Source organism: Piliocolobus tephrosceles, chromosome 16 (assembly GCF_002776525.5).
Source record: "Piliocolobus tephrosceles isolate RC106 chromosome 16, ASM277652v3, whole genome shotgun sequence".
In the NCBI taxonomy this organism is placed as follows: Eukaryota; Metazoa; Chordata; class Mammalia; order Primates; family Cercopithecidae; genus Piliocolobus; species Piliocolobus tephrosceles.
Genome location: NC_045449.1, coordinates 8,643,160 through 8,658,987, shown reverse-complemented (window position 1 = coordinate 8,658,987; position 15,828 = coordinate 8,643,160). Strand labels below are relative to the sequence as shown.

General features: G+C 46.4%; 1 protein-coding gene across 1 annotated transcript in view; it reads left to right on the top strand.

The window, feature by feature from the left end:
* LOC113222267 (dynein heavy chain 9, axonemal-like) overlaps nt 1-15,828 on the top strand; it is a 136,432-nt gene that overhangs the window by 59,445 nt on the left and 61,159 nt on the right. The window contains exons 6-9 of the mRNA XM_031934295.1: nt 6,137-6,364; nt 8,410-8,601; nt 10,606-10,797; nt 13,425-13,595. Coding sequence (XP_031790155.1) covers nt 6,137-6,364; nt 8,410-8,601; nt 10,606-10,797; nt 13,425-13,595 — 783 coding nt within the window. The remainder of the gene's footprint in view (nt 1-6,136; nt 6,365-8,409; nt 8,602-10,605; nt 10,798-13,424; nt 13,596-15,828) is intronic.

The following is a 15,828-nucleotide window of genomic DNA, read 5'->3' as shown; positions in this document are numbered from 1 at the left end:
GTCTGTGTTATCTCGACCCATACTTGCCTCATGCCATGCTCACTGGGCGTCTCCATCTACTCTTAGCTTCTCCCCACCTGTCCTTTCACACTCTTGTCTCCTTCATTTCTTCATCTTCTCTCTTGCCAGTTCTCCTCACTCACATGTTCTCTTCCCCAGACCACATCCGGGAACAATCCTTCTCCCCTCACCTGCTCTGCCACTCTCTCTAGTTTAAATAGCTCTACTTATAAAAGGAACAGATTCCCACTCTGATAGGCATTCAGGAAGTTCGCATTTACGTTGAAGGCCCTGGCAGCTGGATGCTTTCAACAGCTGGTTTCTTCCTGTGAATTTCATGGCACGTTCCTCTGCTGTGCCTTTCTGTTGGGCTGTGTGTCATATGCTGTTTGTCACGGGCATGACTAGGATATGGGAGCAACCTTAGCCTCTTCACTGAGAGCTCATGTTGGTGTTTGGAAATCTGAAACCCCTACTACAGATAATTTCACCGAACAGTTACAAGGGAAAAAAGGCTACCTCTCTTCTATCAGAAGACAGGGTTAAAGAATTTAGCCCTCTCTATTAACCCCTATTAAATGTTATTTAACCCCTATTAAATTATTTCATTTAACCAATTTTCATTTCAACAATTACTACTAACTCTTTTTTTTTTTTTTTTTTGAGATGGAGTCTTGCTGTGTTGCCAGGTTGGAGTGCAATGGTGCGATCCCGGCTCACTGCAACCTCCGCCTCCTGGGTTCAAGCGATTCTCCTGCCTCAGCCTCCTGAGGAGCTGGGATTACAGGAGCACACCATCACGCCCAGCTAATTTTTGTCTTTTTAGTAGAGACTAAGCCTGTTGGCCAGGCTTGTCTCGAACTCCAGACCTCAAGTGGTCTACCTGCATCAGCCTCCCAAAGTGCTGGGATTACAGGCGTGAGCCACTGCACCCAGCCTAACTACTACTAACTCTTATATAGCATTTTACAGTACACAAAACCTTTTCAGATCCATCTATGAGGGCCTGCCTAATCCTCTTTAATGACACTTGTATAGATGCTGGAGTTGTGGCAGAATGCATAGCTTGCTCCTCTTTTCTCCTAGAACATTTTGGAATCTTCTATTAGAGCTCCATTGCTATGTTGACATGATTTATTTTACGATTGTATTCTCCACTAAATTTTTTAGGTAAAGAGATGTTCCTTCTTTACCTTGTATCACCCAGCCTACTGCCTTGAACATAGCAGACACTGAAACAAAAAGCCGGTGGGTCAAGGAATCCATGAAGAAATTAAAGAAAGAATAAATGCAAAAGCCAGTCACTCCCATTCTTCCTGGCTTTCACTGCCATGAACCTCCCCCATCTCCTGATTACTGGTGACAGACATCACATCTTGCTGCTGGGTCTTTGTCCTTAATTATTCTATTATTTATTTGGAGCCTAGCAACTGAGAGATCTGCCCCTCCAGGGCCTCCTTTTCCAGAAACATCAGGAAGTTCAGGAGAAAAGATAATAACAGCTGAGTTTCCTCCTTCCTCCCTCATGGGTCAGCACAGTGCTTGAAGATATGACCTCCCCACCCTCTCAGGCACATTTGCCAAGAGACCTCTCCAGACACCAGTGCTGGGAACCCAGGCACTTGTCATGGACATCCGAGTCTGTTTCTGAGACTGTGGTGCTGCCTCTGCTGCACCCATTGCCCCCCAGCACCTACTGGCCTTGCAGGGCACCAAATTCTTGTACTGATGTGGTTGCTCGGAGCTCTCCAACACTGAACTCAGTATTGCCTCTTTATTTCCTGGTGATTGGACATTTCCAAAGGAAAATTGTGCCAAACAATCTGGAGGCCTGCCTTTCCCCCTGAATAAAGCATTGGAGTATTGAATAGACATAATCTGTCCAAACTGTAGAGTGCTATCAGAAACGAAAGATCCTCACTGGTTTGTGAAATCTCTTGTAGGAGTCATAGCTACCTGGTTCTAAGAATTTCCTGACATACTGAACTAGACTGGACTGGAATCCTACCCAGCAATGTTTCCCAACCTGTAAACCTGAGAGATTATCTGAAAAAAAAAAAAAAAGTGGGAGAGGAATACACTTAAATTCCTATTTCAAACATTGGAAAATACTACATACAAATTCCTTTTAAGGATTTTTTTTTTTTTTTTTTTTTGAGACAGAGTCTCGCCCTGTCACCCAGGCTGGATGGAGTACAGTGGCGCCACCTTGGCTTGCTGTAAGCTCCGCCTCCCGGGTTCACGCCATTCTCCTGCCTCAGCCTACCAAGTAGCTGGGACTACAGGCACCCGCCACCACGCCTGGCTAATTTTTGTATTTTTAGTAGAGCCGGAGTTTCACCGAGTTAGCCAGGATTGTCTCGATCTCCTGACCTCGTGATCTGCCCGTCTCGGCCTCCCAAAGTGCTGGTGTGAGCCACTGCACCCGACAAGGATATTTTCAATGATATCAATAGGTTAATGATTCTGAGAATCCTTTGGTATAGAAATCTTATTCCATCCAGTATTTCCCAAATTCCATTGAACACAGACCTTCTTTTTTTATTTCTTCAACTTTTATTTTGAGTTCTGTGGTACATGTGCAGGATATGCAGGTTTGTTCCATAGGTAAACGTGTGCCATGGTGGTTTGCTGCACAGATCAATCCATCACCTCGGTATTAAACCCAGCATCCATTAGCTGTTCTTCCTGATGCTCTCCCTCTCCCCACATCCTGCAACAGGCCTCAGTGTGTTTGTTCCCTACCCCATGTGTCCATGTGTTCTCATTGTTCAGCTCCCACTTATAAGTGAGAACATGCAGTGTTTGGTTTTCTGTTCTCCCATTAGTTTGCTCAGGGTAACACCTTCCAGCTCCATTCATTTCCCTGCAAAGGACATGATCTTGTTCCTTTTTATGGCTTCATAGTATTCCATGGTATATATGTACCACATTTGCTTTATCTAGTGCATCATTGATGAGCATTTGGGTTGATTCCAAATTTTTGCTACTGTGAATAGTGCTGCCATGAACATACGTATGCATGTATCTTTATAATAAAATGATTTCTAATCCTTTGGGCTTATACCCAGTAATGGGATTGGTGGGTCAAATGGTATTTCTGCTTCTATATCTTCCACAATGGTTGAACTAATTTACACTCCCACCAACAGCATAAAAGGGCTCCTTTTTCTCTGAAACCTCACCAGCATCTGTTATTTCTTGACTTTTTAATAATCAGCATTCTGACTGGTGTGACATGGTATCTAATTGTGGTTCTGATTTGCATTTCTGTAATGATCAGCAGTGTTGAGCTTCTTTTCAAATGTTTGTTGACCGCAATGAATATCTTCTTTTGAGAAGTGTCAGTTCATGTTCTTTGCCCATTTTTTAATGAGGTTGTTTTTTGCTTGTAAATTTAAGTTCCTCGTAGACTCTGGACATTGGACCTGTGTCAGATGGATAGATTGCAAAAGTTTTCTCCCATTCCATAGGTTGTCTTTTCACTCTGATGGTAGTTTATTTTCCTGGGATGAAGCTCTTTAGTTTAATTAGATCCCATTTGCTAATTTTTGCTTTTGTTGTAATTGCTTTTAGCATTTTTGTCATAAAATCTTTGCCCATGCCTATGTCCTGAATGATATTACCTAGATTTTATTCTAGGGTTTTTCTAGTTTTGGGTTTTACATTTAAGTCTTTAATCCATTTTGAGTTAATTTTTCTATAACATATAAAGAAGGAATCTAGTTTCAATTGTTTGCATATGGATAGCTAGTTCTCCCAGCACCATTTATTAAAGAGGGGATCCTTTCGCCATTGCTTGTTTTCGCCAGGTTTGTCGAAGATCAGATGGTTGTAGGTGTGCAGGAACACAGACGTTCTTTATGGATCTAACATCTTTTTACATCCCATGGCGCACTTTTGGGAAATGCTGCCTGAGGACCCTGACCCAGATGAGCTAGGGGTTCTATTCTGGGAGAGCTGGCTTCTCTGGTCCTCGGTGAGGGAGCAAGGCTCATAGTCTTCCCACTCTTCCTTCCTGGCTGTGGGAGCTGTTAGGTGGTTTTCCCAACCCAAGCCCATCAACCCAGTGGGGCAGCCTCGAGGATCTCTGAATCCACCCCAGGGTTCTATACACAAGCAACAGACATTCTTTCTGCCAGACCTGCCCAGTAGCAGAACTTGGAGTTTCGAAAGGAGGAGCCAAATTACCCACATGTGGGTTGCTGGTGATGCTGGCTACAAGGAACCCTGGATCTCAAGTAGCCCACTAAACACTCTACTCCAATTGATTTGATTATAAGTAAATTCGTTAATTTAACCAATTTTCATCTCAACAACTACTACTATCCCTTACATCACATTTTATGGTATACAAAACCCTTTATTTTTATTTTATTTATTTTTTTATTTTTTTATTTTGTAGAGACGGGGTTTCACTGTGTTGGCCAGGCTGGTATCAAACTCCAGGCCTCAAGTAATCCACCCACCTTGGCCTCCCAAGGTGCTGGGATTACAGATGTGAGCCACTGCACCAAGTCCTACAAACCCTTTCAAATCCATTTCTTTGGTTATCTGCAGCCACTCTGTGAAATAAGTATGGCAGATGTTATTGTTATTTCTCTTCTTATAGAAGAGAAGGCAGAACTCAAAGACCAAATTACTGTGGACCAAGTGCTGGGCTCAGCTCTGATCTGTGTATTTAAGGCTTTGCATGCTTACTTCCTCAAATATTTATCAAGGAGCTTTTATCTATCCATTATAATGAAACACATTGCAATGAAGCCAGGTGACTCTCCTAACTACAGTGAAAGGTGCATTCTGCAAAGCCACGGTGAGAAACAAATGTAGGTTTTGATAGATAGACAGATAGCAATCAAATGTGGGGGGAGGAGACAGGCTCAAAGACCAGACGGAGGAGCTTGGGATTAGAGTAGAGAGCCTTGTTCGGTCTTTGAGCAGCAGTGACTCAGTGTGTTTTAGGAAGATAAGTTTGGCAACAATTAACACACTGGTTTGGAGAGTGGAGACAGAAGACTAAGGAAAGCTAGCTGGAAAGAGTTTAAATCAGTGCCTTTCAAATGTTAACGTGCGTAGGAATTACCAGAGGATCTCATTAAAATGCGCTGATTCAGTAAGTTTGGGCGGAACCTAAGATTCTGCATTTCTAACTAGCTCCCAGGTACTGCCAGCAATGTAGATCCATGAGCTCCAATTTGTACCATCAAGGTTTCAAGTAATCTAGCTGTCGGGTAATGGGGAGTTAGACTTGGAACATTACCATGTGTTACATTCTTTTTTATTATTATTTTTATTTTTTATTTACTTATTTATCTATTTATTTTTGCGATGGAGTCTCGCTCTGTCACCCAGGTTGGAGTGCAGTGGCGCCATCTCGGCTCACTGCAAGCTCCACCTCCCGGGTTCTCGCCATTCTCCTGCCTCGGCCTCCGAAGTAGCTGGGACTACAGGCGCCCGCCACTAGGCCAGGCTAATGTTTTGTATTTTTAGTAGAGATGGGGTTTCACCATGTTAGCCAGGATGGTCTCGATCTGTTGACCTCGTGATCCACCCGCCTCGGCCTCCCAAAGTCCTGGGATTGCAAGTGTGAGCCACCGCGCCCGGCCGTGTTACGCTCTTAAATTGTGGTCTCTGGACCAGCAGCATCTGCATCACCAGGGAGCTTGTTAGAAATGCACATTCTCAGACCCCATCCTGGACCTGCTGAATCTGAAACTCTGGGCTGGGGCACAAGAATCTGTGTTTTAAGAAGCGCTTCAGGTTATTCCCATGCACAGGCAAGTTTACAAACATTATGCTGGAAAGCCTTAGGCTAGCGAGGGATAGAGTTTAATGGCAGAATACTGGGAGGTCCTCACTACTGGGCATCCCAGAACTCTTTTCTACGATGTGGTTTAAGACACTTCTGCCTTTAAAAGTCATTGAGTTGCACAACATGTGAGTGCATGTAACGCCATTAACTGTACACTTAAAAAGGGTTTGAGGTGGTAAATTTTATGTTATGGCTTACCACAATTTTTTTAAATTATTTGATGCTAAGACCAGTCCCCACTCTGGCTGCCTTCCTGACAACTGTTTACTGCTAACAGAACTAAGCAGATGCCTGTATTGGCGGGGGCTCCTTCCTTCCCACTAGAACATTCACCTGGTGGCCAAGTGGCTCAGCACCCTGGAGAAGAAGCTGGAGGAGCACAGTGAGAACAGCCACCCAGAGTTCAGGGTCTTCATGAGTGCAGAGCCAGCACCCTCCCCTGAGAGCCACATCATCCCCCAGGGCATCCTGGAGAACTCCATTAAGATCACCAATGAGCCCCCCACGGGCATGCATGCCAACCTACACAAGGCCCTGGACAACTTCACTCAGGTACTGCCCCGGGAGGGAGGCAAAAATAACAGCCCACCTCGCAATCAGCTGATGCAAACTGGTGGGGGGAGAGCATGCAACTCAGAAGGGAGTGGGGTGCTGGTTGGGCTACGGAGCAATGCTGATATGGGTAAAATGTTCCCACCTGATACCCACTCAGGGCAACCCCACTCTCCATTGCCAGATAACCCCAGGGGAGTAGAGCTCAGGACATTTCTTTGGCAAGAGACATGGGGAAGCCTTCTGCAAGTTTACTGTTACCTAATATTCCAAGATGAAGAAGGGCGCGTTGCTATAAATGTAATTGATAAGATACACTGGGTCACACACTGACGGGCTGTCTTCAGACAAGGGGATAACACTGTCAATCAGATGATGTCACTTGACATCTCCATGAATCTTGAGTATCAAGGGTTCAAAGAATCCAGGTGTCAGGTGGTGGGGATATGGATTTGAGATGTAACTGCATGTTAGACCCCTTCAAATATGGCCCCTGGACCAGCAGCAGCAGCATCACCTGGAAACTTGTTAGAAATGCAGATTTTTTTTTTTTTTTTTGAGGCAGAGTCTCGCCCTGTAGCCCAGGCTGGAGTGCAGTGGCACAACCTCAGTTCACTGCAAGCCTAAAGTAAGATGAAGACCATAGTCCCGTGAAGGGACTACAGGTACCCGCCACCACACCTGGCTAATGTTTTGTATTTTTAGTAGAGACGGGGTTTCACCGTGTTAGCCAGGATGGTCTCTGTCTCCTGACCTCGTGATCCGCCCACCTCAGCCTCCCAAAGTGCTGGGATTACAGGCATGAGCCATCTTGCCCGGCCAGAAATGCAGATTTTTAGGCCCCAATCTGAAACTCCGGGCTGGGGCCCAGGAATCTGTTTTAATGAACCCTCCAGGAGATTCTTATACACAGTCAGGTTTGAGAACACTGTGCTCCAGAGAGACCCAGAATATGAAGGCATGGTGTTCAAACGCAGACCGCTGCATTTCCATTACTGGGAATTCCAAGGCTTATGTTGTAGCATATTTATTTAAAGCCAGGTCCAAGCCCATGGTGGCCAACTTTGTATATGAAGTTGCACTGTCAAAGTCTGCGGCTCAGGCTTCTTTCATCTTCTCAAGAAGGCACTATTTCTTGTTGGTTCTCTTTTGGGAGTTCCACCTCCCTGGGCAGGGGAGTACCCAAAGGCATGAATCGTAGCAGAGTGGGGGCCATAGGATCACCTTAAAAGTTCATCTGCCACACCACGCTTTGGTGGAATCCAAGGAGAGGGTTCCAGCAGCTGCTGGGGAGGTTTTCTTCTCGGTTGTCGTCTTGTAATAGTACCAGTGCATCTCAGGTTTCCCAGAAGCCCTGCTAGCTCACATGTGTCAGATGGGCCATTCAACAGGATGACTGTGCCAGCTAAACCAACATAAACCTTTGGGGCCTGGTTTAAGCCTAAAGGAAGATGAAGACCATGTGGCAGTCAGAGTCTCAGAAGATTTTACTGACTGCGTGACACCCCACAGTGTAGGAGTCCAGCAACCCAACTCTGGGCGGGGGGGATGTTTCCACAAAGATTCGAGAAGCAAAACGCATTCAGTCCCCTCTGTACTCTTTTTCCAAGCTTAACTCCCAGGCAGTGATTACACCTGCTAAGGTTCCACAACAGGCAAGAAAAGCATGGTAGGAAGGGAAGATATTGGAGATGCTGCCATGGGATGTGCACCCACACCCCACACCCCGGTACGCAACATTCTCATTGCATGTCACCCTGGTCCCCATCAGCTACAGGAGTGAACCTTATTAGCACATTCATATGTACAAACTTGAACCCTAAACCAAACCCCATTATAACCTGAATCTAAACCTTAATTCAATGCTCAACTAAAGCCTGACCCCTCCACACGTTCCCCCCAGGCTGTAGTCTCACTGTAACTCAAACCCAAACCAGAATATATGGTAACATTTTCCAACACGAACCCTGATTGTAACCCCACCCTAGCCAGCCCCGTATAAGAGAAGCTGTGCGTGAACATTCAAAGCGATGCTGTCATTTCAGGACACTCTGGAGATGTGTTCCCGGGAGACGGAGTTTAAGAGCATCCTCTTTGCTCTTTGTTACTTTCACGCGGTGGTGGCAGAAAGACGGAAATTTGGGCCCCAGGGATGGAATCGCTCGTACCCCTTTAACACTGGAGACCTCACTATCTCTATGAACGTCCTCTACAACTTCCTGGAGGCCAACGCAAAGGTAAAGGCCATGGACGTTCAGGAACTAGCCAGGTTGGGAGAGGGTTAAAATTATTTGATTTTGAGGGGTGAATCAGAGGGGTCTAGGATGGGGCTTGAGAATGCGCATTTCTAACAAGCTCCCTGGTGATGCAGATGCTGCTGGTTTGGGGACCACAATTTAAGAGTGTAACCCATGGTCATTTTCTAACTCTCACTCCCCATTACCTGACAGCTAGATTATTTGAAGCCTTGATAGTACAAATCAGAGCCCATGAATCAACATCATTGGCAGTACCTGGGAGCTAGTTAGAAATGTAGAATCTTCGGTTCCGCCCAAACGTACTGAATCAGCGCATTTTAATGAGATTCTCTAGTAATTCGTATGCACGTTAAGGAGGGCCACCTCTCACGAGGATGATGCAGTACCATCCCACAGAAGGGGCATGTGCACACTGAAGGGCTGCGCCCCTCACAGCTGGGATGAGGCAGTGCCAACCCCAGGACTAGCCCAAAGGCTGAGGAGAGTAGAACTGTGAGGTGAGAGCCATGGATGCTCAGGATGTCTAACTAGAGACTCACACAGTGAGTCAGTCCCATGAGAGAGTGTCCCGGGCCCCACCAGACCACACCTGTGTCCTCACAGCATGGCAGGTAGGCTGTGGATCAGCAGGAAGAGACTTCACACTCGCCTGATGTAAGTTCCCAAACTGACGCTAACAATCACTGCTCTTCCAATTAAGGGAATATTCACCTCATCAACGTTATTCTAGTTCAGGAACCAAACACAGAGTCCGCAGGGCCACCACCTCTTCCTTGTGAGGAAAATGAACCGGGCCCGATGCCCTGAGAAATCCTTCTGTCTCCGGCCCTTGGGCCTGGGAAGCCCACGCCTCTCAACAGTGTTCTTTCATTGCTGGCTTTCCTCCAGTGACCTCCCTCCCTAAGTTTCACACCAATGAACTTTTGAGCTTTGTTTATTCACTTTGAACTTTCAAAGGAGACAGTTAATCTTGCCATTAAAGGCAGAAAATTAGAAAAGTACTCTGGTCCTCACTTTTCTCCTTTTGACATTCACCTATTTAAATTGCTTCTAGGGAGAGCCTGCCTTCATTTTCACAGTTAATGATCATGAAAGAGGGAAGGCATATATATATGTGGGGCATGAGGTTGGCATCTTTCCTCTCTTCACTCTTTTTTTTTTTTGAGACGGAGTCCCGCTCTGTTGCCCGGGCTGGAGTGCAGTGGCCGGATCTCAGCTCAGTGCAAGCTCCGCCTCCCGGGTTCACGCCATTCTCCTGCCTCAGCCTCCCAAGTAGCTGGGACTACAGGTGCCCGCCACCTCGCCCGGCTAGTTTCTTGTATTTTTTAGTAGAGATGGGGTTTCACCGGATTAGCCAGGATGGTCTTGATCTCCTGACCTCGTGATCCACTCATCTAGGCCTCCCAAAGTGCTGGGATTACAGGCTTGAGCCACCGTGCCCCGCCTCTCTTCACTCTTTGATGTAATTATTCAAGCTTTTTTTTTTTTTTCTCTCTTTTTTTTGAGACAGAGTTTTGCTCTTGTTGCCCAGGCTGCAGTGCAATGGTACGACCTCGGCTCACCACAACTTCTGCTTCCTGGGTTAAAGTGATTCTCCTGCCTCAGCCTCCTGAGTATCTGAGATTACAGGCATGCGCCACCACGCCCAGCTAATTTTATATTTTTAGTAAAGACGGGGTTTCTCCATGTTGGTCAGGCTGGTCTTGAACTCCCAACCTCAGGTGATCCGCCTGCCTCGGCCTTCCAAAGTGCTGGGATTATAGGCATAAGCCACTGCACCCAGCCTTCTTCAAGCTTTTAATGAACTCCCCAAACACCGCTAACCCTGCTTGGCACTGGGAGTGTGAAGATAAATAAGACATCACTTTCAATCTCAAGAAGCATCCCCTCTGTGACTTTCTGTGCTGCCCAGATGGCAGGCCAGCTCCGACGCCTGTGTGGAGATCTTCCTTCCTTCCTCTCTTTCTTTCCCCTGTCACTCAGGTCCCCTATGATGATTTACGCTACCTGTTTGGAGAGATCATGTATGGAGGCCATATCACAGACGACTGGGACAGAAGGCTCTGCAGAACCTACCTGGAGGAATTCATCCGACCAGAAATGTTAGAAGGAGAACTGTCTTTGGCCCCAGGGTTCCCACTCCCAGGCAACATGGACTACAATGGTTATCATCAGGTGAGGCTCTGCTCTGTGCTTCTGATAGCGTGAGGGTGCTCACAGGGACCTGGGTGTTCCTCCCACACTGACCTGAACCACCAGGGAAGCTTCTGCTGGGCCATCACCATGGCTGCCGGCAGGGGCCGGGACAGAAGGGCTTAGACAGCTGAGCTCATGTCAAATCCGGTCCTATGCTCCAAGCCTGCCCTGTTTAAGTTGAGAGATAAGGGATTTCTAGCCTCAAATTAATAATCAAATGGAGCCTTTGGAGAGCTTTCCATTCTTGATGTTTGCTTCAGTCGTTCTCTGTGTTAATATTTTCTACAGATAACATCTGGGACAGTTATTTGGTTGTTTTCAGTTGGGATGTTGACAAAGCTATTTGTCATGGAGCAAAATTTTAGGCAAGACCTTAGCCAATTTTTGGTAAAGTTTCTGTCAGTGATTCTAAATATCCCTGGAGGAGAATGATCTTGTGCCAGGATCACTCAGATCACTCACCCCTCCCACTCCTTGTTGGTGGCTGTACGCACAGGCACACACCACACACGTATGCCACAGTCAGCATGCTCATGAAGGTTTTCTTTTTTTTCTTTTTTGGGACCGAGTCTTGCTCTGTCACCCAGGCTGGGGTGCAGTGGCGTGATCTTAGCTCCCTGCAACCTCCACCTCCCGGGTTCAAGCTATTCTCCCTGCCTGAGCTTCCTGTGTAGCTGGGATTACAGGCGCCTGCCACCACACCCGGCTAATTTTTGTGTTTTTTAGTGGAGATGGGGTTCCATCATGTTGGCCAGGCTGGTCTTGAACTCCTGACCTCAGGTGATCCACCTGCCTCGGCCTCCCAAAAGGCTGAGATTACAGGCGTGAGCCACCGTGCCCAGCCTCATGGAGGTTTTCTTACTATTACTTCGGTCTTTTATGTTACTGTTACCACAGCTATGTTTAAAGTATTCATCTTAGCCTATTTCACCTACCATGGAAAACATTCCGAAAGATATTTTTTAACAGTTTTTACTGGTAGGCTTTTGAACATGCCTAGAAAAACTCTTGAATATAAAACATCAGGGAAATATTGATCATAGGAATATTAACTGCAAGTTAAAAAATTTTTTTTTAATTCATAAAACTTAAGGGTAAATCGTAAAATTCATTTGATCCAGAAAAATTGGACCTATAAGAAGAAATTTAAAACAATAAAGCTCTTTAAGGAAAATAAGAGGAAATAGTTTTTAACTACTTCACCAAAGGCAAGAAGGCTTTACCCAGGAAAATTGTGCAACAGCGTCCCCTAGTGTCCATGGGGTAATTCGACAGGCGGCTGGAGCAAGTAACAGGCAAAGGAAGTCTGGTTCTCTTTATTGAGCAAGGGTGCAATTGATTTGCACATTTCCAAATGACGGAGGTACACTCTCTTTCTTTATACTTCTCTTTAATGTGTCAGTTAATAGATGGTTCTAGGGCATCCACGTAGATTCCAGACCTGCACAGAACGCTGGAGGAAATACAAAAATGAACATAAAAATCGGCCTTTGAGCCTTTGAGGAATGTTAATAACACCAAGGAATCATCAAAATCATATCAGGGACAGAACTTGAGGGATATTTTCCCACCATCGTGAAAAGAGTCATGAAGAGGCACTCAAAGCATTCAGAGCCAGGGACGGTGGCTCCCGCCTGTAATGCCAGAACTTTGGGAGGTCAAGGCTGGAGGATCATTTGAACTGATGAGTTAGAGAGCAGTGGGCAACATGGTGAGACCTCGTCTCTACAAAAAATAGAAATAAAAAAATCAGCTGAGCATGGCGGCATGTACCTGTAGTTCCAGCTGCTTGGGAGACTGAGGTGGAAAGCACTTGGGCCTGGGAGGTGGAGGCTTCAGTGATCTGTGACAGTGCTGCTGTACTCTAGTTTTTTCAACAGAGTGAAAGCCTGGCTCCAAAACAAACGAACGAACAAATAAAACAACTGAGCCTTAGCCGCTGGGGAGGATTTTTAGGCATTAGGCATGGCAGACTCTGGCCACTAGCACTGACCACAGAAAGGAGTTGCTTGGGTGACACACAGTTTGAAAATTTGTTTTATTTGAATACTTTCCCCCAGGGGTGCAAACTCTCCGATTCGCAGCCAATCTCACCTCCCTCGTCCTAAGCCCAATTCACTAGCTTATTTTGCATGTGCCGTCCCATGTATATGTTCAGGTTTGTCATGTCTGATTTAGATGGAGGGGAGAGAAAAAGAAGAAGGAAAGGTCTGGAATCCTAGAAGAGCTTAAGTAAAATCACTAGGGAGGGAGGGATGCGTATTTTTAGAAGACTAGGAGAAGTCCTCCTCTGGTCTGCAGGAACAAGAGTCATCAGGGAGCAGTGGGAGGCAGTGGGACTGGAGATAAAGTCATCTAAGCATCCCAGAAAAGAAAGAATGATAGAATGAACGTGGAAGTTCTGGGAAACGGGTCCAGCCGACAAAAACAGATGATGTCAAGGTGCACTAATAGGTGGAGAGGGTGCTGAAGTCAACCAGGGATGGCGAGCAGCGTCCCTGGGGGGAGGACACCAGCCCACAGACTCCCTGCAGAGGACAAGCCGGTGTGGGAGATGGGAGGTATGTGTTGGTTTCTTTTTAATCGAGCTTGCCCTTGATTTTCAGTACATCGATGCTGAGCTGCCCCCAGAATCCCCCTACCTCTATGGCCTCCACCCAAATGCAGAGATTGGCTTCCTGACCCAAACCTCAGAAAAGCTCTTCCGCACTGTGCTGGAGCTGCAGCCTCGGGACAGCCAGGCCGGAGATGGAGCGGGGGCCACAAGAGAAGAAAAGGTATGTGTGGTGGGGGCTGCCTGAGGTCGTTCTGGGGGAGCCCGAGGATCAGAGATGCACACCTTTCTCCTGCTGGCCATTTTGGCAGTACACAGCATAGACAACACACAAGGCAGCAACCACCTGCAGCCTGGAGATGCTTGCCTGACACCAACAAGAGCCTCTCCCCTCCCCCGTCATCACCATGCTGGCCACCAGTTAAATCATAGGAAGTTCCTGCCATTGGGTTCAGCAGTCTGCTTTGCCGGTCCACCCAAAGTCCATTTTTATTCAGCTTCTCTGCCGAAGCGAAGAAAGGGCAGGGCTGAACAGTGGTGGCTTGGGAACTTTAAATGCGACTTCCTGATTCCCTGGCAAACCAAGCAAGGATGGGCAAGGGGCTGCCCCTAAGCACCCCCACCTCAGTTCACCAACCAGATGCTGGTGGGGAAGAACACGCTCCTTCACAATGCAAATGCCTTCTCTTTGTGTGAATGGCTTCTAGTCAGAGAGTCTCTTAACACACAGTTACCTGCTACTAAGCACAGGACTTCCTGAAATTTTAGGAAGGTGGAAGGGAATTACGGAGTAGAAAGGCAGACCAGGGTGAGGTGTGGGTTTCAGGACAACCCAAGGCAACATGGGGGCTCTGATCCTGGTACGGGGGTAGCTGAGGATAAAGAAAGAATGGGTCTCACGCCTGTAATCCCAGCACTTTGGGAGGCCAAGGCGGGAAGATCATGAGGTCACGAGTTCAAGACCAGCCTGGCCAACATGGTGAAACCCCGTCTCTACTAAAAATACAAAAATTAGCTGGGTGTGGTGGCGGGCACATGTAATCCCAGCTACTCGGGAGGAGGCTGAGGCAGGAGAATCACTTGAACCTGGGAGGCAGAGGTTGCAGTGAGCCAAGACCGCGCCACTGCACTCCAGCCTGGTGACAGAGCAAAACTCCGTCTCAAAAAAAAAAAAAAAAAGGACACTAAAGGGAGATTTCTCCATGAAATTTTTTCTGAGACAAGCTAACCAACTTCCTAAAGACGTATTTGTACCAGCTCACATCCACCTCATGGTACTGCCTAGATTGTTTTTTTTTTTAATTTAAATTTTTCTGAGTAAGATTTCACTCCATCACCCAGGCTGGAGAGTTCAGTGGCATAATCACAGCTCACTACAGCCTCCAACTCCTAACCTCAAGCAATCCTTCCACCTCAGCCTCCTGAGTAGCTAGGACTGCAGGTGTATACCACCACGCCCTGCTAATTTTTTAACTTTTTGTAGAGACAGAGTCTCACTGTGTTGCCTAGGCTGGTCTTGAACTCCTGGGCTCAAGAAATCCTCTCACCTTGACCTCCCAAAGTGCTAGGATTATAGGCGCGAGCCACTGCACCCGGTCCTACTTAGGTTCTTTAATTTAGAGATACCATTAGGTTTACAAGTAAACATCCTTGGGAAGATTATCCAACTTTTAGGCTCTAGAGACTGATTTTAGGAAAGCAAACGGATACTAAAAGAGTTGGACTTTTATATAAAGATATGGAGTCGTGTCATCAAAATAGTATTTCTCAAATTTTAATATGCCTAAGAAGGTGCCAGAGCAATTGAAATTCTGACTCCGAGGCCTGGGGTTAGGTTGCATTGGCAACCTAGTGCTTTTGATGAGGTGAGCATACTTTGAGAAGCTGCCCCATATGACCCTCCTCAGTCCATTCCACTATTTGATGTGTAATTTGAAAATAAAGAGAAGAACCCACCCAGAATGAATAATGTTGCTAGATCTAAAACTGAAAAAGGCTGAGGCTGTATAAGTAATAGACTTAGAATTCTTCAGTCAAGGTTCAAAGAAGGTTCTAATGCTTATCATTTCCTTAGCCCCTCCCCAAGCTAACCCAAGAAATGGGGTGTGTGTATGTGCTTGTGTGTATATTTCGAAATGATATAAACTGTGATTCCTTGCCATGCACAGGGCTGCATGGGACAAGTGGGCAAGTTACTGGGTGCACACCTGATTGTGCAGTATCCCAGTATTTGGCCATGGTGGTATTTCTCACATAGCTCACATGTTCCTATGAGCTATGTTCCTTCCTGTCCACAGAGCAGTCCAGCTCAAGATGAGGGACAAAGAGTCAAAGCCCAGAGAGTATTTTGTTGTTGAGAAGTAAATGACCAAGAGGTTGCACACTCCACATACACTCATGAACTCTTGACTTAATTCTGCTCCCATGTTTACATCTATATGAAGGGAAGCTGGGGG